Source organism: Stigmatopora argus, chromosome 1 (genome assembly GCF_051989625.1).
Source record: "Stigmatopora argus isolate UIUO_Sarg chromosome 1, RoL_Sarg_1.0, whole genome shotgun sequence".
Classification (NCBI taxonomy): Eukaryota; Metazoa; Chordata; class Actinopteri; order Syngnathiformes; family Syngnathidae; genus Stigmatopora; species Stigmatopora argus.
Window position 1 is genome coordinate 14,232,292 of NC_135387.1, and position 24,082 is coordinate 14,256,373.

At 41.8% G+C, this 24,082-nt stretch overlaps 4 protein-coding genes across 13 annotated transcripts in view; 1 reads left to right on the forward strand and 3 right to left on the reverse strand.

Moving 5' to 3' along the window:
- The window catches only part of LOC144073984 (fibroblast growth factor 14-like), a 34,310-nt gene extending 28,220 nt beyond the window's left edge, over positions 1–6,090 (reverse strand). The window contains exon 1 of the mRNA XM_077600005.1: positions 4,934–6,090. Coding sequence (XP_077456131.1) covers positions 4,934–5,588 — 655 coding nt within the window. The 5' untranslated portion in view covers positions 5,589–6,090. The remainder of the gene's footprint in view (positions 1–4,933) is intronic.
- Positions 6,091–8,598: 2,508 nt separating this feature from the next.
- Positions 8,599–14,911, forward strand: cdadc1 (cytidine and dCMP deaminase domain containing 1). 3 transcript variants are annotated; one of them, XM_077600036.1, is made up of 12 exons: positions 8,604–8,770; positions 8,967–9,154; positions 10,589–10,686; positions 11,792–11,969; positions 12,039–12,318; positions 12,395–12,601; positions 12,882–12,976; positions 13,064–13,113; positions 13,197–13,366; positions 13,432–13,621; positions 14,282–14,318; positions 14,398–14,911. In XM_077600036.1, exons 2-12 carry the CDS (start codon positions 9,061–9,063, stop codon positions 14,496–14,498), a joined length of 1,500 nt encoding a protein of 499 aa, XP_077456162.1. In that variant the 5' UTR covers positions 8,604–8,770; positions 8,967–9,060; the 3' UTR covers positions 14,499–14,911. The 3 variants fall into 3 exon arrangements, with proteins under 3 accessions (XP_077456154.1, XP_077456162.1, XP_077456170.1); XM_077600044.1 differs by having other exon boundaries at positions 8,605–8,770; positions 8,990–9,154; XM_077600028.1 differs by having other exon boundaries at positions 8,599–9,154.
- Positions 14,912–15,471: 560 nt separating this feature from the next.
- cab39l (calcium binding protein 39-like) lies at positions 15,472–21,658 on the reverse strand. Of its 2 annotated transcripts, none has more exons than XM_077600056.1 (9): positions 21,414–21,658; positions 18,532–18,658; positions 18,282–18,446; positions 18,083–18,201; positions 17,338–17,506; positions 17,207–17,266; positions 17,057–17,122; positions 16,856–16,999; positions 15,472–16,792 (listed from the first exon to the last, which is right to left on the reverse strand). In XM_077600056.1, the coding sequence occupies exons 2-9, from the start codon at positions 18,631–18,633 to the stop codon at positions 16,574–16,576; spliced, it is 1,044 nt and encodes a 347-aa protein (XP_077456182.1). In that variant the 5' UTR covers positions 18,634–18,658; positions 21,414–21,658; the 3' UTR covers positions 15,472–16,573. The 2 variants fall into 2 exon arrangements, with proteins under 2 accessions (XP_077456182.1, XP_077456189.1); XM_077600063.1 differs by lacking the exon at positions 21,414–21,658 and adding an exon at positions 20,611–20,658.
- Positions 21,659–22,234: 576 nt separating this feature from the next.
- mcf2la (mcf.2 cell line derived transforming sequence-like a) overlaps positions 22,235–24,082 on the reverse strand; it is a 31,590-nt gene continuing 29,742 nt past the window's right edge. For all 7 annotated transcript variants that reach the window (XM_077600117.1, XM_077600130.1, XM_077600159.1 and 4 more), the window contains one exon: positions 22,235–24,053. In XM_077600117.1, coding sequence (XP_077456243.1) covers positions 23,974–24,053 — 80 coding nt within the window. In that variant the 3' untranslated portion in view covers positions 22,235–23,973. The remainder of the gene's footprint in view (positions 24,054–24,082) is intronic.

Consider the following 24,082-nt stretch of genomic DNA (forward strand, 5'->3'; position numbering starts at 1 on the left):
ACCAATCGCAGGGCACAAGGAGACAAACAATCATCCATGCCCACACTCATACCTAGGGGCAATTTAGAGTGTCCAATCAGCCTACCATGCATGCTTTTGGAATGTGGGAGTAAACCAGAGTACCCGGAGGAAACCCACACAGGCCCGGGGAGAACATGCAAACTCCACACAGTTGGACCGACCTGGATTTGAACCCAGGACCCCAGAGCTGTGAGGTCAACGCGCTAACCACTCGCGCCACCGATGTGCTGTCTCAAATTGAATTCAAGTCTGAAACAAACATCCATTGAATAAGTCATGTTATCAACGCACACATGTACGTCTGAATAACTATAAGAACCGAAAGGCAGATCTACGTTTCTGTATATTTACCATTTGTAAACAGTAGGTCTTCCAGATTTTTCCTAAAAATCTATTCAATTAACACTGTGTGATCAAGGAGTCTGGCAGCTGACATTTGGGACAATAGGCAGCATACACACTGAACCAATTAGCCGTCAATCACAAGGCGCGTACACACGTGTCGATAGCAATCTAAACAAATACCCCCTGTCCATTTTCTATATCACTTATCCTCACTACAGATGAGCTGGCGGCTATGCTATCTATCTTCGAACAAGCAACAATGGACTCACATAGTTAGAATTTAGACTTTCTTTCAACTAACGTGCATGTTTTGACCATTGGGAGGAAGCTGTAGTAGTTGCGGGAATACGGAAGACACACTATCTTTACACAAAAATTGTTCAAAATGAGAACTTTTACCCCATCTTCCAGTGTTGACATCCATGCTTTACAAGATGCTTTTCGAATTGGATAAAAAGGCATGCCAGAAAGGAGAGAAACACAACCACAAGGAAGAGGACAAACGACATGAAATGTCTGAATGTTGAACAATTAAATAACAACTTTAGGCACATGTAAAGTATATGATTGTGGTGCTTTATCTGGAATTGCATTTTGACTTGTAACTTGTAACAAACTTTACGTACTTGCTCATTTCCCAGACTCATTGCTGTGTTAAAAAAAGAAATATTTTCATTTTAAAATATTTTCTGTCCTCCAAAAAACATCCCAAACTTTCTTTAACATGTTTTAGGGAACCGTTTTGCTAGATTTATTGAAATGTGTTGAGACTCTGGAGTAACGGCAGACTCAACAGGTGTGAAATTAAACTTTAAATGACACTGAAAATGTGCCTTTAACTGTGATGATCATATTTTTGCAATATTGTGACAATTCCACACTGAATCCTGCTACACTTTCATTTTGTTTGTCTTCAGCAATTCTAGTTTGTATAAACATTGGAGGAAAATAAACAATACCAATAACTACATACACCACTTTTCAAAAATGCTTCCTTGAGAAAAAACCTTTTCCTAAACAATTTTTTTAAAAAATCTGACACAATCGCTTACCTGGCTCCGTTTTATTGAACGCCGCTCGTATGCGCCTCTCGGCAACTTTTAGAATAAACTCAAAATCCATTGCTGACACGGGCACACCGCCTGGGCACACTCTTTTTAAAGGGTCTTCAAGACCCTATCGAGGCCTCACACAAACATGCAGTGATGTCAGCAAGGCTGTCATCAGGAAAAAGGCGAGCAAGTCCAAGTTCAAGTACGACTGAGCAACTCGGTGGACAAACTGAGCGGAATCGCCAAACTTTGACAACTCCTCAAACTTTCTCTCATCAGGTTCAGGGACACTAACAAAGTCTTTAATAATAAATAAAAATACAGTATGTGTTTTATCGACTAGAAAAAGAAATGTAAAGGGGAGGATGTGAGAGAGTGGGCATATTTCCCAGCTTCTTATCACCAAGCCAGTAAAAACACCTCCTTGTGAAGCCTTTGATGACCCGCCGCTCTTTAAGTGCCCTCGGAAAAATAACACTCATCACTCTCCACTGCTCAGACAGGAACGTGTCACACACACGTATGTGCAGAAACTTGGAAATTATGGCATCAACTTTTTTTCATATACTGTTAAGTACTCTTCCCTGTGAAAAAAAAACTGTTTCCTTGAAAATGATGAAGTTAACAAACAGGGGTGCAACAATAAAGAAACCTAGATCGATTGCTTCAGGATAATTGAAATCGATCGAAATGCAATACACTGATCGTTGTCATCTTTTAGATATGTGGTTATAATAAGAATATTGGTTTTAATGAAAATGTCTGAAATTTGTCAGAAATTGCTCTCGGTGAAATATAATGGCTGGTGTCAAATGTGAGTATTCATTCATTTTCTGAACAGCTTATCCTCACAAGGGTCGCGGGGGTGCTGGAGCCTATTCCGGCTAACTACGGGCACCAGGCGGAGGACAACGATGAGCTCAATGGCAAAGACAATGACACATGTACATTCCTATGCACACACACACTCTCGCTCACGTCATCTCTTTGGGTCTTATCAGAGGGGCCACAGATCACCGTGGGCTGTCAGAATTCTGTCAGCTCTTCACCACAACAACAGCAACGGCGGCGGCGGCAGCAGCGCAGGTGAAGTTTGCAAAGCTGCAGCAAAACTTTGTGATCTATTGCGATCTTTTTCAGCGCGCAAAGCAGTGTAGTTTGTGTGCGAGCAGCTTTTGGGATGCGAGAGTCGGCGCTAGCGCCAACTCCATCTCGAAAGTGTTTGAATAAAATATGAAACGCGTCGCCTTGATGCCAACTCCCAAGAGTAGGCAAGCGAGTATGTGCACATATACGACCAAGAATATAAAAGGCCAAGAGTCCCTAATCTAGGTCACACCATGTGGGACGCGTGACACTGCTTTAGACGATCATGACAACTTTTTAAAACGATATGCATTAAGGGCAGTCTACATTTGAACACTTTAATCCCTAAAACATACCCATGTTTGGCTAAAAAATTTAGCATTGTGATTTTGAGAGTGAATTAACCCATTCACAGCCAGCCAAGGTAGATGTATAGCAGTGATTCTTTTACAAGCAAAGTGCAATTCGAGTGTGGTTTAAAGTTTAAGATCAATAGATTTGGATTTAACTCATTCATTGCCATTGATGGTGACAGACATTCAAAGCATTTGTGATAACGTCAGTGAATGAGTTAATGATTCAGAATGGATTTGGGTTTTTTTGCATTGAAATGATATATTCTTATGTTTTGAGTCATCCTCAGAAATCTCCAGTGTTTTCTTGTTATGTATTAGTACATTTATTTTTAAAATTATTATTTTATTTTATTTATTTATTACGTATATTTATTTAAGACCAACCGTATGTATACATGTACATCTATGTGTATGTATGTATATGTATATTTATATATATATATATATATATATATATATATATATATATATATATATATATATATATATATATATATATATATATATATATGTATATATATATATATTTCAGGAATACACTTATTTATTTATTCATATATTTATTTATTTATTTATTAACTTATTTATTACCTATCTATCTATGTCTAAAATACGGGATGAATAAAGTTATCTAACCTAATTTCCTTTTGATTTTTTTGTCTTTTGTTTGTTTGTTTTGAAAAATTAGGGGGGTGGTTTTCTCATAAGTCTGTATGACAGTTTATTACTATTATCATTATAATTTATATCCTATATGACTTTCGGAGTAACTGTATTTATTTTCTCTGGAAAAACCTTGGACTTATATGTTAAAACTAAAATATTTATGGTAATATTACTGTCTAATCGGTGTCTCATGTTTGATAAACACTAAGGTTGGTAAAAAAATGGAAATGGATTGGAAGTCTATTTTTGTCAACGGAAGCCAAACAGTTAACTATCTCCAGATGACAATTGAGCTACATTCGTGCAATGCAAAAACAATATACTACTTTATATCTAACTAGCATTCAGCGCTTATTAGTCGTTCGTTTCGACAGAGTGCGCTGATGCACAAACACAATGAGGTTGCACATAATAGAATAGTGTCAGGTCAACAAATCTCGAGGAAGTGATATTATTGTATCAGCAAACAAGTTATGTCTTTGTCAGTTCAGGTTGCTTTCTGTCAAGTTGACTGTTTCGCGAGAGAGTAGTTCAGAATTAGTGGAAAATGTAGATTTAGCATTCGTAGGCAGCAAAAAGAGCACACAGCATGAATGTCTACACCAATTAGATGGGATGTCATCAAATGTCACATGGATTTCTTTGTCCAAAGTAGGGGAAATTTGATAGAATCGCCATGGGGAATTGCAAGCTCATCATTCAAATTTGGGGGTTTTATGATATGCTTTGTTCCCTGATTCCTCACTGATTTCATTGTTTTGAAAAAGAGGAATGTCACTGTCATCGCAATAACAAAGCCTTCTCAGGAAGCCAAATAGAGACGCCTGTTGAGCCATTAACTCTTTGCCTGCCTTGGATGGCAACCCACCTGGAATAACTGGCATTCGATCACGGCCTCTCCTGGTCAAAATGGCTCGGACGTCTACGGCTGTTAAAGAATTGTGTACTAAATATGTTTTTTTTTTTAACTCGTTACCAAGGACGTACTCTGGCAAAACTAACATCGCAGTGTCCAAGAGCCGTAACTGAGCCAAGGGTCATCGGTTTTAGCTAAATATGAGACTGTATAAGTATAGTGAAAAAGTTTCCGGCGACGCGTCAGGTCAGCAGCCCGACGAGCTCCGAGTGCACCACGAGATGCTCGTGGTGGCCCATTCAAGACACAAGGACAAACAAACCCAGAGCTGCGGGTTAGCGGAGCTCGGACGAGCGAATGCTGCATCCGAGTTCCTTTTCCGCAGCATCACTGCTCTACGCACTTTTTCGGAGCACACCGCTGCCCCTGGACCGGGTTATCAGGCACCCCCAGCCGTGCCCAGCCCACCCACTTCCTCCCCCCTTTTGCACTTGCTGCACAACTGCAGGGAAAAGAGCGACGACCGCAAGAATAGTAGTCTCGAAACTCACCAGTTGGGTTCTTGCTTTTCTTGAGGCTCCTGCCACAAAGACACTGCAGCATATGCGATCCTTTGCTGAAAATGTTGCTCCAAATAAAGCGCATGGATTTGGCCGAGAAGGAGGGGGGGCAGGAGGTGGGAGACGAGAGGCGCACCGGATGCGGCAGCCTAAATTTCTGCCACCGCATGGGGGCCGGCCCGCCCCCCTCTTTGCATGCCAGGGGAAAGGGCCAGCTGTGGGGCTCAGTTCTGCTGCGCTTGGCTCCTCCGATCCGCACCATAGAAAAGTAGAGAAGAAGCCAGCCCGGGTCGTCGCCCGGTTTCTCGCCCGTCTCCGCGGATTCCCCGAGCGGCTGCTGCGGGAGAAGGAGCTCCGCCTCGGGCTGGAGGTACTCAGCAGCAGCGGAGGAGGAGGAGGAGGAGGAGGAGGAGCAGGTGGAACGGATGCTGCCGCGCTCCAGCCGCGGTGTCGATGTCGAGAGCCCCCGAGCGCTCCTCTTCAAATGGCGTCGTCGTGTGGCGCGCGGCGGGGGCACAGGAGCGGGGTCGTCGGCGTCGGCGGCGACGGCGGCGACGGCAGGGGAAGACAAGCATGCGGCGGCGGCGCTAGGAGGAAGTCGGCGGTAACCGGCAGCTGTCGGCTTGCGCGCAAAAAAACATGGCATATTAGTGACGGAGGGGATGGCGGGGCCCCCCTGCGTCCGTCCGTTCGCTCGTTCGGGGGTGGGGGCGGGGGTGGATTAGGTGGGCGGGCGACTTGCGGATCCCGGGTACCCGTCAGCAAGTCGCTGGCATCTTCCTGTCAGTCGCGCGGCCAGCAGTAACTGCTGCACGACGCACGCACGCACGCACGCACGGGCGAGCGAGCGAGCGAACACGCGGCCACAAGGAACCTCGGTTGCTGCTCTTCCTCCTCGGGAATCACTGCAGGGAATCTCCGCACTGTCCCGCTCTTCGTCAAAGTCCTCATGAATATTTCATCCGTCTTTCGGCTTCCACTTGTCAATAATCCATAAATGGCCGCTCCTGGCTAGTTCCTCTGCCTCACTCTTGCGACAACGTGGTCCGAAAGGGGGTTCCTGGGCTGTCCAGGAAAGCGGTGGAGAAGGTGCATCCAGCATCCAAGCGCTTTAAAGCAACCTGTGAGGAGCGAGTGCTAGCGAGCGCTACTCCGTATCCGGTTCGTGAACCTTCGCAATAAAAGGCGCCACGCGCAAAACTTTTCACACGTGAAAAGTGATTGAGACTCATTTTTCCACGACAGAAAAAAATAATATATCTTTAATGAGATGGATTCTATTGGTAAAACAAAAAGAAGCCTGAACTATTTTGTAAAAAGAATAAATAAACATCGGTTATAACAACGTGTATACAGCACTTTTTTTCACTCACAGGAATACGGTATAAATCAGTGGCAGTCCGTGCATTTTCTCGTAGCGCCTTCAACGAATCAATCCAACCCTCAAAAACTATTTTATGGCTATAAAACCTCTACTGCAGCTACAGCTGCGACACATAAAAAATAATCAATAAATCAATGCACAAAAATGGGGTAAAATCCACTTCCTAGCAGCATTTAATGATTAAATATAAATACTGGAGCTTTTCAGACATCAGAACCGGGCCCGGAGTATCATTTCCCCGGGAAAAAGACAGCGATGAACGTCGATATGTCCATATACGTCCATACGCGAAACGGCAAAAATTGCACTAAAATGGGGTAAAATCCACTTCCTAGCAGCATTTCTTGATTAAATACAAATACTGGAGCTTTTCAGACATTACAACCGGGCCAGGGGGGTGATTTCCCTGGGAAAAGACAGCGATGGACGTCAATGGCCAAACGGCAAAAATTGCACTAAAATGGGGTAAAATCCACTTCCTAGCAGCATTTAGTGATTAAATACAAATACTGGAGCTTTTCAGACATTACAACCGGGCCAGGGGGGGTGATTTTCCCGAGAAAAGACAGCGATGGACTTCCATGGCGAACCGGCAAAAATTGCACTAAAATGCACTTCTTAGTAGCATTTATTGATTAAATACAAACACTGGAGCTTGAATACAAACACTAGCTTTTCAGATATCAGAACCGGGCCCGGAGGACGACTTTCCCCGGGAATTACATACAATTGAAATATTATTTTCGAATACATATAGCCATATTTTACTCACAAAAAAACTTTTTAACTGTACACAATATCATAATTCTATCGCCATCGAAGCTAATGCTGAAAGTCGAGCCTGTCCTGTCGTATTTCTGGCATAGTCCGTCTTGAAAATGGCTTTAATTCAACACAACAATATATTTGCTTTTGCCGCTCGCTCCAGATACGGTGTGGTAGCTCTGGCTAGTCCACTCTATCACTAGCCAATCATAGTTGGTGAAAGCGATGACGTATCCCTACGCCTGCGAGAAGGCAATGACGCATCCCTACGCCTATGAGAAGGCATTGTGGTGTTGCCAACTCGAAATCTGATTGGTTAAAGCAACAGTCTTATTGACGCTTGTTTAATGCAGCAGAGCCTGCAGAACTGATTGTGAAGGCCTTGAGGCAGATTTCTGACCCTGGCAACAAATAATGGCTGAAATGTGATCGGTTAAATACTTCAATATGAAAACACACATCTGGAAGCAGTGCAACAAGGGGGAAAATCAATGAAAGGAAGCTAACAGACAATTTGGAATTATTTAATAAGTATTCATGGACAAAATATAATTAACATCAGTCTGTGATTCAGATATTTCTTAGGCCAGCAGAGAAGGCCTTGAAGGCCTTGATGGCACACCACTGGCTTATTCTCACATTTTGTATTTACTCTGGCTAATTTGCATTTTATGCATGTTGAGGGGGGACGATTACCTTGAAATGAACACATTGTTGTTTTGTAAGTGTAATGGTGAATACTATGATATTAATTTTTTGTGTCTGTTCTTTTTTGGGAAGTCTATGCATGGTATGGCTCTTTGATGCTCAGTTTAAAATGTTTGCTCTTTGATGTCTAACTTGTTCACGACTCCTGAATTTTGGATTGGATTGGATAACTTTATTCATCCCGTATTCGGGAAATTTCGTTGTCACAGTAGCAAGAGGGTGAGGATGCAGGAATAGGGAAGGCATTTTAGACATAAAGTGTCTAGTGGTTTGCATGGCACCCTCAAAGGTCAGAGGTCAATTTGCTCGGTCGATTGGCTGGAATAGCTTTTCAATTGGCTGGACACCCATTAAGGGTGATCCCCTGGCCCGTGCCCATCGTTTGCTGGGATAGGCACCGGGACCCCCCATGAACCTTGTGAAGATAAGCAGTTCGGGAAATGAATGAATGGAAACTGCAACATTGGCTTTATTTGTGATGCAGTATTTATAAGGCAAAAGTCAATATTTTTTGTTAAATAAAAGTTCAATAAAACATCATCCTTCCTCCTAAAAAGCTTTGGTTTTTGTAGTTACAATCTGAACTACTGTATATTAAATGACTATCGTCACACTGCGTGTGTGTTAGTATTTCAATTCCATATAACAGAATCCCCTACAGCAAATGTCCAACCATATTTCCAATGTTTTTTCCCTCTCAAAACAATTGAATCATGACCCTTGAGGTTGGGTGGAGCGCAAAATGGAAGTTTTTGAAAGGGAATGGGAAATTGTGCAAAAAGTGGAAGGGTACGCGGCCATGATATGACGTCACTCTCTATTTGCGGAAGCAAGCTAAGGATCAACAAACGCGTCCGTGTTCTTGTGCAAACGCAGAAAGACTCAAAACGACACGTCGTGTCTTACATCAGATAGGAAAAAAACCTCTGCAACACCCCGTGGTTTCCGGGTGATCATCCAAGTTAATGAAGGTGAGTGCAGCGAGGGCTACGTTTTCTCGACCTTTAGTAGTCTCCCACAGCATAATTACAGGCGATCGCTCAATTAATGTCAGGGTTAAGATCGACATTATTAAATGTTGCAAAACATGACGAGTACGGATTCGGACACTGTTAGTCGAGGTCCGGCTGTTTTCCGCCTGATCGTATCTTTCGACTAACACGGCAGCGCGGCTTGTTCGTATCGTGGAGGTCGAGCGATCCTCCTACTGGCCGCAGTCGGGAACCGAATTTCCCAAGGTTTTCTGCTGAACGCTGATCGAATGGAAGAAAGCTGCAGAGAAAGTCCAACCGATGCCGACCAGGCGAGTCCTTTGGAGACAGAATCCAGCAGGGAGACGGCCACCCTAGTCCGAGGTTTGACCCGATCACCAAATTATGTGTGTCAATACAAATAGTGCACTACGACGGAGTTTTAGGGCCACACAAAGAAAGAAAGTATAATAGGTCTACGCCAGGGGTGCCCATTACGTTGATCGCGATCTACCGGTAGATCGCCAAGGTACTATATTGGTAGATTGCACGACAATAATATTTTGATCCCCTAGCCTCTGTCGGTTTCCTTAGCCAGGCTCTTATGAATTTGGCATGTCCGTAGTAAGTTTTAGCGTGAACCAAGAGTGGATTTTGACCCCCGTTCCTTGCCGCTCCCCTACATGTTGTCTAATGTGAGGTATATTAATATAAATAATTGCTGAGATTTTCCGGTGGCCTGTAAAAAAAAAAGGTAGATCGTGAAAGGTTAACTCTGTGGAGCAAAAAAAAAAAGAACACTGTTGGTCTTCGCAAATAAAGTCATCATTTGATGGGATTAAAGTCATAATGCAAGAATAAAGTCATACATTGGGATACTACGAGATTGTAGTTGTGATACTACGAGGGTTGTAAAAATTTCAGATTAAAATTGGAATACGAGTTGATATGTTAAGTATTTTTTTGCAATATGAAGAGGAAAAAAACTCCCAATTTAACGTAATATTGTGAGATTACAGTCGTAACAATACATCGGGAAAAAATCATAATTTTACGAGAGTAATGTTGGTATAGCTGGTTTCCTCCCACACCCCAACAAACATGATCGGCTGATTAAGCACTCTAATTTGTCCCTGCGTATGAGTGTGAGCATGAATGGTTGGTCGTCTCCTTGTGTGCCCTACGATTGGCTGGAAATCAATGTAGGGTACCTTCGCTTACTTCCCACGGTTGGCTGGGATAGTTCCAGCTCCCTCGCGATCCTAGTGTGGATAGGTGGTGCGGAATTGCGCCTGCCCGCCCCGAAGTCAGGCGTGTGAACCACTTGGTGGCCCGCTACAATGAAATATTAGTGTAAATGGAATATAATGTAAATGTGCTAAAAGATGAAGGATTTCCTTATTTGTGAAACTGATTCTAGAATACAACCTCACGAGATGCTCTCAATAGATGTGAAGGGCTTTTTGAAGTTGGAGCTAATTCATCTAAATTAGCCGCACTGTATCAATCAATACGCATTACAAAGACTACGTGATGTAATGACTTTAATCTCGTAATATTACGACTTTTTTTCCTCATAACATTATGACATCACTCTCGTAACATTGAATAAAATTACCTAAACATTATGACTCATCTTGTAATATTTCAGAAAATTAAAAATTCTTTTTTGTGTGGCCCTAATACACCATCATAGTGCAGTAATGTAAATTATTGGGATTTTTTTTTGCATAGTCCAAATAATTGGTGTCAATAGATTTAATGAAGCCAAGTGAAACATTGTTGTTATTTATTTTTTATTTTTTTGGTGTGCTGCAGGTCATGGTCCCAGATTGTCAAAGATCAACCTGTTTAACTTGCTGAGTTTGTGGTTGGAGCTGTTTCCTCAGGAGCAACCAGAAGAAGATGGTAATCAGGTTGGTGGGAAAATACCAGCATATTTAAAAAAAAAACCCTTGAATAAATGAAAGAATTTTGCTTAAATAATTTCAGTGGACATCATTCATTTTTTTTTATTATCTAAACTAGAGGTGAATAAAATAAATGAATAAATCAAGTAAGTTGGTCTATCGCCGAGTCAAAGCAACAACCAAAAAAGAATACAGTGGTTCCTTGAGATACGAGCTTAATTCATTCTGGGACTGAGCTCGTATGTCGATTTACTCGTAACTCAAATGAACGTTTCCCATAGAAATGAACTAAAAACTAATTAATTCGTTCCAACCCTCTAAAAAAACACCCAAAACAGGATATTGAATTGGAAAAACATTTTAATTTGTTCTAATTTGCCATCTATTAACAAAGTAACAAATAACTAGTGGTTGAATAGTACTAAAATTAAACAGATTTCGCGGAAAGGAGAGAGAGACGCACAGAGAGAGAGGAGGGGGGGGGGGACTTTTTGCACAGCAACGCGCTCGAAACATAACATAAACAAATTTAAATGAACTCAGATTACGATGCAGACACACTCAAAAATAAGTTTAATCTAACCTTACACGGAACTTAATTCAAATTTTGTTTTAAATTTTGATACCCTTCTTCTCCCAGGTTGACTCTATTGCCCCGCCTCCACCCTGACTTTCAGATGCAGCTAAAAGGAACCTATCGAGGGTTGTTTGCTTTTGTATTCCCTTCAAAATATTCCGAAAATGATGCACACATGTCCTCACAATAGGATAACGCACGACCACTTGCCAACGAGAAGTAGTATATACGCCATTCGCACTGACTAACAGGAAAAAAACACAGAAAAAATGCAACGCTCAGCCCAGTGCTCGCAGAGACATTACATGAGGGAGTTGCGGGGAGAGAGACAGTGCCCATGATGTTCTTATGAGCAGCCTCTCGCGTCCGCTGTATGCTCATATATCAAAATTTGTCTCGTATCTCAAGATAAATATTTGCCTGAAATTTTACTCGTATCTCAAATTGCTCGTATGTCAAGGTACCACTGTAGGTCAAACGACAACACATTGTATCTCAAGGCACCTCCCTTTCATCTGGCCCGCTGTTTTCCAGATTGGCAACGTGGGTCTGGTGGTTGTGCAAGACCGTAAGATAGTAGGCCTCCACTACAGCGGACCGGAGCTCCACGCGGGCCAGGCAGCCATCGTCCAGCACGCCGCTCGCCTGGCCGACTGTCAGCTGTACTTCTCTAGGCGACCGTGCGCGACCTGCCTGAAGATGATCATCAACGGTGTGCAGAGCGCACACGAGATTGAGTCGTCATTCATCACAAGTTTTCAACGATAGACTGTGTTTTCAGCCGGAGTGACCGAGATCTCCTTCTGGCCCGGAGATCCCGAGGTCAGCATGTTGAGGTCCGGCCCGCCCGCTCCCACGGGCAGCATCTCCGAGGAAGCCGCGCTGGACGCGGTGGCTACGGAGAAGTTGAAGTCCAACAGCCGTGCGCACATCTGCTTACTGCTCCAACCCCTGGCCTCGGGCATGGTGCAGTTTGTGGCCGAGACGTCCAGAGAATGCGATTTCATGGTGACGCTGACCGACCACGAGCCCGACCTGAACAGGGAGGAGCTCTTCCACAGGTGTTTTAACCTGTTGTCTGTAGCTGCACTCCAGTAATGAGACTAACAACAATAATTATTATGGCTCTTCTTATAGGGAACAGGAGAAACACCTGGAAGATTTCTCCAAACGTTTCCTGATCGCCGACTACCATCAGCATCGAGAGCTTCTGACTCAAATGCACCTGGAGAACTTCTGCGTGGAGCCCTATTTTTCCAACCTGCGACACAACATGGGGGAGATGGTCAAAGTCCTGGCTGCCGTGGTGGCCGGGGTGCCGCAGCGTCACTATGGATTTCACCGGTTAGAAAGACTTTGGGAATCATTGGCTGCCATTGAAAATGACAGGCAAAACAGACCTCTTCTAAAAATGAACAATTTTTACATTGACCACACGGTGATTTTTACCACTAGCAACGTTCCTACTGTGGTAACTTCTTTTTAGTGCCATAAAATGGTGACAAATGCTAATTCCTAGTCCTCAATGATCCATCATTCAATGTCAGCCATCCCAGTTCAATGGAATTTGTAATCTACTGCAGTTACGAGTTTAAAACAAAAAAGACAATGTCACCTGGTACAGGGAACCCCCGGGCCCCAATACATTATTACCCAGCTCGGTGCAAGATTTCGCCCGTCATTGCATCATCCAAGCCAGACTACTCGCCTACAGAACAGGTTTGCTCGTAATTTAAATATCTAGCTCCCGAATCATTGCTTTAACCTTTATCTTAACTGCCTGTAACCATCTTGTTATCACTTCAGAGGACCCGAAAGTGGGTGTCGGTGCCGTTATTTGGGCCAACAGGAAGTCAGTGAGTTCATTCCTTTTTCTTCTTTGAACTTTACTAAATGGGTCAAGCTTTTTATTTTTGAAGTAAATCGTCCCGTGTCCCAGGCTGGCCTTAATGGACGCCGTCATCTGTCCCTGGTGGGTTGTGGCTATAATGCTTACCCAGCTGGCTCCCAGTACGCAGAGTACCCACTAATGGACGATAAACAGGAGGACAGAAAGCGACGCAAGTATCGCTACATTGTGCACGCTGAGCAGAACGCGCTCACCTTCAGGTACGGAGTGTATCATGTTCAGTTTACGCCGCTTCACAGCAGTTTGACGGCCCGGATCTTTGTAGAACTCGTGATGTGCACCCAGAGGAAGATGCCATGCTGTTTGTGACAAAATGCCCATGCGATGAGTGCGTCCCTCTGATTAGAGGGGCTGGTATCACCCACATCTTCACCAGCGACCAGGACCGGGACAGGAATAAAGGCGACATTTCCTACCTCCGATTCAGCAATTTAAAGGACATCCAAAAGTTTATTGTGAGCAAAAACTGATCGATTCTTCAGATTTTTACCAAAGCGTCACCGCCACTACTTTTGTAAAACTTAGGTCTTCTTACTTAATTTGACAGACAACACTTAGCATATATGACCTTCATGTGAAAGACATTTACTGAAACAACACAAATACAAGTGAAAAATATCCAAAATTCCCAGAGCAAAATACACAGAGCCCACACTTTTTCAATATTTTTTTTATTAAAGTACAATTTGTTATAATAGCTTTAACGTTGTATTTTTTTTTTAGAATCTCATGGCATTTTTTTTATATCAGTCTTTTATTACTATTTCAATGTTTTATTTATTTATTTTTTAAATTCAATTAATTGCTTTTGTTTAAAATGATACACCACACGTTAGTGCAATTGGAGGTCAATTGGGACTGCAGAATCGCATCCCCTAGGCCGCACGTTTGAAACCCCTATCCTATAGAAACCATATAACAAAGATTTAAGAAGTATACAATCCTAATTCGTACATGACAGCTTAAATGTGCACCCTGATAGTGTTAGACCAAGAACCAAGTATTCTTCGGTGTTACTTGCTGTTTGAGAACTTAGTATACATTCTAATTACTACTTCCCCATTATAACAAATCTCATTTGAAGTGACCAAATGACATTTTTGTTGTCTCCACAGTGGCAAAGGGAGCCTGCAGCATCTTCCAACATCACCAGTAAGCTCTTGTACACAGAAAAGGCAAATATGTGCACTTGACCTGCCTAATGTCTGAACAGCCAAACTTTTTCTTTTAGACGGTCATTCCTGCAAACGCGGCATGACAGAGCCAGAGGAGACGCACAGCGTTAAGAAGTTTTGTGGCAGTAAGTCTAACAACTTGTCACCCACCACCTGATTCTCACTCCCAGACTGGTGAAACCGCACGCATCCACTGGAACCAAATTGGGAGTGCATCACCTCGCTTGCATTAGCATTGAGACCCCAACTTGTGATACCGACCCCAACATTAGAGAGCAACTTAAACCATTATATTGACGATACAAACCCAAAAGTGGGTTGAGATTGTTATGGAGTTATCAAAAGCAGAATTTTATTGAAAAAATATTTAGTGGAAAACGTCACTATTATTTTATGGTAACGTTTAGATGGTTTTATTGACTTGTTTGTGTTTCACAGATTATTTATTATATGCAGTCAAAAGATTAATCCCTTGATGCCGAATTTTTTAAAATTAACTCATCCACTGCCAGTGTATTGATGTCCATTAATTTTCCTTATATATATATTATATATATATATATATATATATATATATATATATATATATATATATATATATATATATATATATATATATATACACATACACACAAGATATGCAAATATGGGTCAAAAGCATGGAAGCTGCTTTTATCTGGAATGTCACTAATGCACAGTAATAGTTATCAATGGGTTAACTCATTGCAAATTGCACTTAAAAAAAATGGCACTTTAATCATGGATTTATAGGCGCCCAATCCAATTGGACATGCAAGGTTTACCGTTAATATGGTTGCCTGTATCTTAGCATCAATTGCATTGACATGCTATCATTCACTGCCACTCCCCCAGTGCCAATGGATTGGACGTCTGTTCCTGACGGTACTCAGACGTTTGGTCCCCGGACGTTTGGTTGCCGGGTTGTTACTGTTGAAACCAGCTCTCAAAATTATAATCATGAGAGAGAGTGAGTTTAATATCTAAATATCTAATATTAAAATATCAACAGTAAACTGTCATAATTTGACATCGAGCGAACCCGGCGATCAAACGTCTGGTCGACCAAACGTCCAGTCATGGTTCCAGACAAATGCTGATAAGAGACAAAATTGCAGCATTTCCATCCTTTTATTCATTTTCAGTATAATACACATTGAAGCTGCTTTTTTTTCCTAGATGTAAAAAGCAAACTACTTTATTCAGAATGTGGACAGGACTTGGTGAAAGATGCACTAGGAAATAAACTAAATTCCATTCGAGCTGTAGTGTTGTTTGTTGCAATTTTTGCAATCATTTCATGCTTAATTTTGTACACTGCTTTTCATGTGTCTTTCACACTTGCCGCTGCACTTTGTAATTAAAATAGAGCCCAGATGTGAGTTTTTAGCGGAATTCTGCACATGTATGCGAACAACTCACATCAAATATCCAGTCCATAGCCAATTGCTTTGAAAACTAAGCTTCCCATTTAAAAACAGAACAAAAACGATTGGAAAATTGGGAGAAAATAAAAACACTGCAAACTAAAATGGCACTTTTGAATCTTCCACTCAACATCTGAAACAGACCAACACAGGAAAGAGAGCTTGTCACGTTATCTTGTACAAAAGAACACAGAACAGCATGAATACAGTGATTCACCCCGAGACTCTTTAAAAGAACTATTTAAAATATAATAGAAAGTTCTAACAAGTGCCACGAAAAGAATCAATGCTAGCCCAATTAAAAGGCTTTTGATTTGGAAATCAAGAGTAATCACAGTTGGCAACATTTGTTGTGCGTTGACAATGGTGCTTATTTTTTTTAAGTTGCTGTGTATTTTGTTTTATTTACTTGGTGTTTATTAGACCAAGTTTAAGTTTCGGTGCTGACTTATCAACAAAATAAAAGCCAAAAAGTGAGCACAGCAAGCGCAGGCTCATCAGCAGCATTTTTAACTCATTCACTGTCAATGACAGCTATATACATCAAGTACATTTTAACTGGGAGGGCTGGCATGATCGTGCTTCAGCGCCATCGAACTGCTACGGACGCCCACTCAGCCAATTAGATGCTACCAACCAAGTGAGTCGTGGCACATACTGGAGATTTAAAAAATAAAAAGATAAACGGTAAGGTGATTGAGAACTATTCTTGCACACATTTTTAGTGAGGCCAAAGAGAAAATACAAATATATATTTTTTAAATAGTTATTTTTTCCCTACATGTTGCTATTGGTACAGAGTTGTATTAGTGGACGGAGGGCCAGAATTCTCGGCTGGTTTTTTAAGATCCCTTATCTGTTTAATTAGGTAGGTTTTCTCATCGTTGAACTGCTCGTCGTCCGTGCGGTCCTTGTGGAAGTTGCTCAGGAAGTCGATCAACTTGCTCTGGTTCTTCAGGAGGATGTCAACGATGGGCTGGGTCTTGTTGGGGTTGGCCACAAACACCTGAGGACGGCAACAGACACGCTTAACTATTAAACACTCAACATGTAACGTCTCAAATCGTACCTTGAAGACGTGGAAAGCCTCAAATTGGATGTTGGCACTCTTGTCCCTTAGCAGGTTCATCATCATCTTGAGATTCTCCGGCTTGCTGATGTAGCGCGTCATCACCGTGAAGTTGTGTCGGTCCAGCAGGAGCTCGCCTAAAAGCTGCGGAAGAGTGACGATTGGGAGCGGTTACGACCGCTAACTTGCAAGAGCACAAACCTTGAGCGACTGCCTCTTGGTCACGTAGTTCTCCGAGTGCAGAAGCTTCTCGTAGTCTGCAAATACCTAAAGTGACACACGCCTTGAACGTTTAGCTCCGAAACATTCTCTAGCAAATGGATCTGTGCGGGTTGGGCGGGGGTCACTTACCGCATCATAGTTTTGTTCGAGATACTCCGCAACAAGCACTTTATGCCTCGTCAGGAGATCCTACGATAAAAACAACCGCTTAACGCACAACAACGCACAGGCGAAAGTTGGCCGTTGAAGGCCCGAAGTACCTTGAATGTGGCAAAGGCATCAGAGGCGATGTCGAAGGTGGACATTTCCACGTAGGTGAAGAAACTGTGGAAATGATCCGAATACAGAACCACCTTGGCAAGCGGCTCGTGGCGGATGCACTCCCGCAGCATGATCCCGCAGTTGAGTGCCACCTGGGGTGCCTCGTACCTTTGAAAGCAAAGTGAGTTGGATTAACTGCAGCCCGTTAACCCTTCCAGGGACCGTGCTTGCTGCAGTGGACAACTACTCTGTAGTTGACACCTTTCATAGAGCAAGTGACCATTTTTGGCAAATATATTTGTACAGCACAATACAACACAAGGTAATTTCAAAGAGCTTTACATCATTTTTTTTATTTTTAAAAAGCTTAAAAAAATAGTCACATTAAATCCAGATAGCTAAACACAGAAAACAGAAATAAACAAATGCATACACCTTGGTAACTTTAGTTTTTTTTTTTTTTGACACAAACATATTTAAGAAGCAAAATTTAAAAATCCATTATTAATCTATTATTAAATTACCTTTTCATTATTGTTTTTTTTGTAATAAAACCAAATAAAAATGAATAGAATCAGAACTACACACAGAAATGACCATGTTTCCGTGCCATGGACAGCGCTAGACTTCCAATCCATTTTGACCGGGGAGGCGCAAATGAAGGAACATGAAAAAATAAATAAATATCTGAACTTGTGCATGAAAGAATTAAAGTGTGACTGCGTGCGTGTCAGACAGACTCACCCATTCAACAGAATGAAGAGAACTTCTTGATGAGAACAAAAGTACTCTACAGTGGGGCTCCTGGTTCCAATTTGCCTCCTCAAGATGTTGTTGAAGATCTGACACACATCCTTCTTGCCCTGGAAGCACAGGCGTCAAACGGGACTCAACGGAGCGTGTTGGTAGTGCTCCATTGTCTGGTCACTGCAGTCTTCCTTACCTCAAAATCAATGACCTGCAGGTTCTCCACCATTGTGATCAGCAGCCCGCTAGTGTAGAGCTCCTGGGCCAATTGGGCCACTGTCTCCGTGTTTGGTTCCTTATCATTGCTCCCATATAGGATCTCCTTCATGGACACGAGACATTTTGACACTTCCTCAGAGGCCTGCAGGACAGAGTTGAGTTGGAATTTGAACTTGGGCGACATATAGGCGTGCTGGGGGAACCGATTCGCATTTTCTCGTACCAACCTTTTCAGTCTTCTTCTCCTGTTTAATCAGCACAGCCAAGTTCTCCTTGAGGGTCTTGACGATCTCCACCGGAGTCTTGTGGGATTTACCAAACAGAGGCATGATGTTCACACACTCGCCTCAAGTCCTGGAAAGTGAAACAGCACAAGACTTCAGTTCAAGATCAGGTTCTCCCCCAATTTGCTTTTCATTTGCTATACGCAGCACAAAGGTACCTTAACATACAAGTTAATTTCGTGTGACAATGCTCATAGCAGTCGCAACTCAAATAATTTTCCCAAACTGAGGTTAATATAAACAGTATTTGTTCTGTTCAACTGGAAAAAAAGAGGATACACATTTTGTGTATTATAAGGTCAGATTTTAATTCCATAATATTGAAGTACTTTATAAAACCAAACAATAATGCAATTAAAATCTGGTATAACCGTTTTGGCCACATGAGGGCGTATGAAACAGAAACGCCTAATTTACTATTGTATAGTAGTTCCCACAAAAAAGTTCTTGCTTATTTGGGATTGTGCGGGTGTGAACCGATTGTGCATTTTTAGATACATTTAAATCTAAAAATAAAAAATAAAAAAATAAAACTGGCACATTAAGAGCATAAAAGAAAGTATACAAAATGCCAATAAGAATAAATGCAGCGTGTGTACGTTACATTTTAATGGGTTAAAGTAGGGGTGTCCAAATTATTCCACAAAGGGCTGCAGTAGGTGCAGGTTTTTGTTTCAACTGCTTCTGCACTAACTGTCTAACCAATGAGATTTCTTTTGAAACAAATCCACCTGACTGCAATCAACGGATTGCACTTTTAAGACACCCAATGGGGATGCTAATCTCCAATTAAGATAGTATGGCCTTTATCTAGGCAGATTTTAAGTGTAATTCTCTTTTTTATCACTTGCCCACTATTGGTTGCTTTTTGTAAAGCGTCAGGTCAAGACCCTCAGTAAAGACAACAGTCCCTTGTCAAAATTAAATTTTAAAAAGGCACCCACTTGCTTTTGCCAAAACAAATTAGCATGATATTTTATATTGCCGGAAAGCTTGAGGAGTCACGCTTACAATACAGTGACAACAAAACTGAATTGAATTGTGCCAAAATCCCCTGCGATATTCTTCATTGGTATCCAAACTTATGCTGGCCTATAGATGCTGTGTATAGCATTAAGATAAACTTCAGAAACCTCACCCAAGCGAACATCAAATACGTGAATACCAATCGAACTGCGTTCAAAAGTTTCACACACATTAATTCAGGTCTGATGTTGTGGTGAAAACAAGTGATTTCCCAGAAAATTTCCACAACCTAGTTAGCCAGTCCCAATTTCCATGATATAATTTGAGTCCCAACCTTTCACTCTTTAAACCACTTCAACTACTTCCGCTTGCCCAACAAAGAAGAGCAATGTCAGCAAAACAAGATATCAGCCGAAGTTAACTCAAGCCTCTGTTCGCAGGTTGTCATAGGGACGATGGGCGCATTCCTTTAGCACCTGAGAGACAAATTCCAGAATTCCAGGGCCAACTGAGCAACGTGCTATACTTCTGCTTTCACAGATGAGGTCATAATATTAGGGGATAGTTACACTGACAAGGATAGCATCAAAGTGCCCGGCTGGTTAAGATGTGACAGCATGCTTTTTAGGATTTTAAGACATTAATAAATATATTTTTTGAATAATTTTCTCTCATTTTTGTGTTTCTCACATCTTTCATACAAAATTTGGACACTTTGACCAATTTTAAAGGGTTTAGTTGGTAGTTGTGTGAGGACTGTGGAACGAATTAGAGAATTTACATATAATGTACTGCTCTACTTACAACATTTTCAAGTTACGAAAAACTTCTGGAACCAATTAATTACGTAAGTAGAGGTACGACTGTATTAGCAGTCGACAATGGCGTTTTCGTCTGCCACCAGTGACCAAGACGATCTGGATTAGAGCAAAATGGGTAAAAGAAGATCGGTTTTACAAAAAATCCTGTGCAAAAGTTGTTATACGGCGTACACAATTTGAAATGATCAAAAAACATTCAACACGGGAAAACGTATAAATTGAAAGGTATGCATACGTAAAACAGACTGGATAAGGACCCTTGAGGACCAGAGTTGGACACCCCTGCTCTAAATTGTCCCTAGATATGAGTGTGAGTGAAGCTTTATTCGTCTCATTGTGTCCTGTGATTGGCTGGCAATCAATTCAGGGTGTCCCCCTGTGAGGATACACTCTCTTTCATTGTGGTTATTTAACAAGGCACAAAGTCACGGCACTGAGGAACTAAAAATGCTCATTCACTGGGCATGTACACATAAAGATCAATGTAACAGAATCAGTATCGTAGTATTAAAGGACATTATACAGTTCGCATAAGTGCCTTTGATACCGCTGGCGAAGGGTCTCCCTTGAGATTTCTTTCATTTGATCCCGTGATTGTCAGGTGAACATTCCGTCAAAAATCACACTTCCGGGTTTTGTTTTGAAAAAGACCGGACGTAGCTTAGTTGCCGTGGCGGTTAGCCTTGCCACCTGACGTCCAAAGTATAATAGCAAGAAGAGAATAAACAAAATGACCATCGCACATCAATTAATCAGGTCGTCAATCAATTTGCCGACTGCGTGTCAATAGGTTTAGGAGACAGTTTGGAAGTAAAGGCCGCGCACGTCGAGTGTTAGAAAACGTGATTTGACGAGACTACACCCCTCTCCCCTTTGCAAGTCGCTTTTTGTCAGACGGATTTCCGATGCTAATCACCCGGTTGCAAAAAGCTGTGGAAAATCACACATGGACCCCCGAGTGACGTTAAACAAGACAACCAAGGGCAATAAAACATGCCAGTTGCGATTACGAGCCGCTATCCGAGGAAAGATACTTACAGTTAGAAGAATCGGAATTGTTGAGCGTCTACTGCGCTTCTGTCCCGCGTCACAGCCTCCCAAATCAAGTTCACTTGTCACGCCAGGGTCGTTAGTCCACTGGGCCGCGTGCTAAAAAGTGTGCGAAACAATTGAAATTGTGAGGAATCTGTTAGGAAGGCAGTGCAGAATTCCATCTGGTTACGTTCCAGCCTTTTGTCGAGCTAGCATTGACAAACTGAACGACTTCCGGTTTGGTTTAAAGCGAGACGATGGCTTTAGGTCCTTGCCCTAATCCACTTCCATATCTACACATTGGGCAACAACATAACAATGATTAGTAACATACTTAATTATTAATAGAGATGATTTGTTTGTAGCTATAAAACAACACTAGAATATCATTTATTTTCGTGGTGTTTTTACGTCACTTCTGGTTGTTGTTCGCATGGCAACTTAGCTTTACAGCCGCGGTAGGTCTTGTTCACGCCATCTCACGTATGTAGTGTGTCGTTTCATTGGGAACTCATTTAAAAACGTGGGCTGCCATTGTCGGTGATAGACGTCCAATCTTTTTAGACTGGTTAAATCTGAACGCTAGCCCACCTCTTTGAAACAATTTATAATAAAATATATAATTGTATTTATTCCCAAAATATATTAAAATATGAATACATATGAGCATTCCAGGTTTTTATGGGATGTTTTTTTAAATTAACAGTTCAGGGTATATACCATTCAGCCTTGTTTAAAAAAAAAATGAAATAAAGGCTACGGAAGATAGCAACATCAAATTGTTATGCAGTGTTTTCTTCCTCATCAAATAAAATAAATGGACTATATAGAGGAAACCATCCGACTTTATTAAAGCTGCTTCTGATTTTACATACAATAAAGAATTACATATATACAAATATACAGATATTAGTTTTATATCAATGCAATAATCAGTACATGTACAGTAGGAAAATAAAGATTGCGGTTGCTGCAATGTGCTGTGTAAAAAGAAAGTACAAAATATAAACAAAATCTCTCCCGCCTGCATGTTTACAGTACAAATAATTTTGTGAATTGTGATCAAACATTACAGCATTCATGCCTGTGTCAGCTTTCATATGAGGGCAGAAAATAAACACTTCAAATTTACAACAATGACTGGTAAAATGTTTTCTCGGGTGGGGACTCAGGAAAAAAACAATATTTTCAAACTTTAGAAAATTAGATGTGAGGTAATCGACTGAATACTGTACAGACAGGAGTAACATTTCTGTATTACAATGACCAACAGACAGTACGCGCCATAATTTGAGATTTCCTGTGTTCCTATTTTTAAGACAAGAACGTCCCCCTTCATAGGGTTGACATGCATTCTGTGCTAGACAATTATATTGGACTTTAGAGGTTCTTGAGGAAAACAGCAACATTACGTTGATACACCAATGAATGCCACGCAGAATTCTCACAAATCTTTTTTTCTAGAGTACGTACACTCATTTCTCAGCAATAAACGGGCAGGGCTGATTTTACTGCACGAGTGAGCAACACTGTATTTATGTGCCACACATATAACCCAACCTTGTGAGCATAGAAAATGAGTGTTGAAAAACAGGTTGTCTTTAGAAAGAAAAAAAAAAGTAAACATTAATTGTTGACAATTCCTTTCCTATGATTCTCACTGAGAGTGAGCTTCATCATCATTGGACTATTATTTAAGGGCCATTCCTGCTGTGTATTCAATCACAAAATCATGTAATATTTGCGCCTGTCAAATCGGCAATGTGGCAGGGCTTTAGTAAAAGAAGAAGGCTGTGGTTGTCAAGAACAAACGGGCTTAGCCGGTCTAGGTTTAATGGCTTGAAGGTAAGTGACTACTGTCACATGCCTGCGTTGGGCTGGGACAAAGCCTATTTTGGTGCCCAAGTGCTAACCAACCATAGTTAAGCCGAATTTGGAACAATTCTGTGATTACGCTTCAATCCGATGTTTGGGTCTGTGACAAAAGCACGTACGATTCATTCCGGAGAGCATAGTTAGATGTTAGTATCTATAAGAATGTAGACTTTAGTCCGTGCGGGGCAGGAATGCAGTCACACCTGCCAGCCCCGTGCCGCCTCGGAGGATAATCCGGAGCAGCTGAGAGGTGAGCCCAGCACGCTCTCGCAAACAAGAACAAAGGTCCACATCCTCTCTGATTGCTTTCTTAAAGTTAGAGATGGGGTTTGAGCACCAGATGGCGCCGGTGATTCCAGCATTGTTACATTCCTTATTGATCGGTGCAGCTACAACTATCAGACACCTTTTAGGATCCAAGTTTTTGCAGACTCTTGACTCCCTTTAAATGATATTCTAGTTGCAACCCCATGGCAATTTTCACCCGTGTTTGTCAATATGGGACACCAGTGCCGCCTCCGCAGGGTTTTCTCAGGAGAATTCCATTCCCCGTGACTCACTGCCAGCAGTACGCTACAAATATTGCGCAGACATTCTTGAGATGTGTCCACATTTGCTACATAATTGAACACAGACTGTAAATAGCATATCACACTCAGTTAAAACACTGGTGAAGATCAGTGATGAAAGGTTAGGGTTTGATGTCTGAGAAGCTGGTGTAGGTCTCACTGCAACTGGAGGACGTGCTAACGTTTCCAGAGACACTGTCATCTGCAGGACAAATGAAAGCTTACATCAGC

Bases quoted from the DNA above. Each gene is read 5' to 3' on its own strand.
- cdadc1 (XM_077600028.1), top strand. From the start codon at position 9,061: ATGGAAGAAAGCTGCAGAGAAAGTCCAACCGATGCCGACCAGGCGAGT. The intron at 10,687-11,791 runs GTTGGTGGGAAA...GCTGTTTTCCAG, and splicing joins CAGAAGAAGATGGTAATCAG to ATTGGCAACGTGGGTCTGGT. The intron at 11,970-12,038 runs GTGTGCAGAGCG...CTGTGTTTTCAG, and splicing joins CCTGAAGATGATCATCAACG to CCGGAGTGACCGAGATCTCC.
- cab39l (XM_077600056.1), bottom strand. From the start codon at position 18,633: ATGCCTCTGTTTGGTAAATCCCACAAGACTCCGGTGGAGATCGTCAAG. The intron at 18,447-18,531 runs GTTGGTACGAGA...TCTGTCCTGCAG, and splicing joins AGGAGAAGAAGACTGAAAAG to GCCTCTGAGGAAGTGTCAAA. The intron at 17,000-17,056 runs GTTTGTGCTCTT...ACTCTTCCGCAG, and splicing joins CCAAGAGGCAGTCGCTCAAG to CTTTTAGGCGAGCTCCTGCT.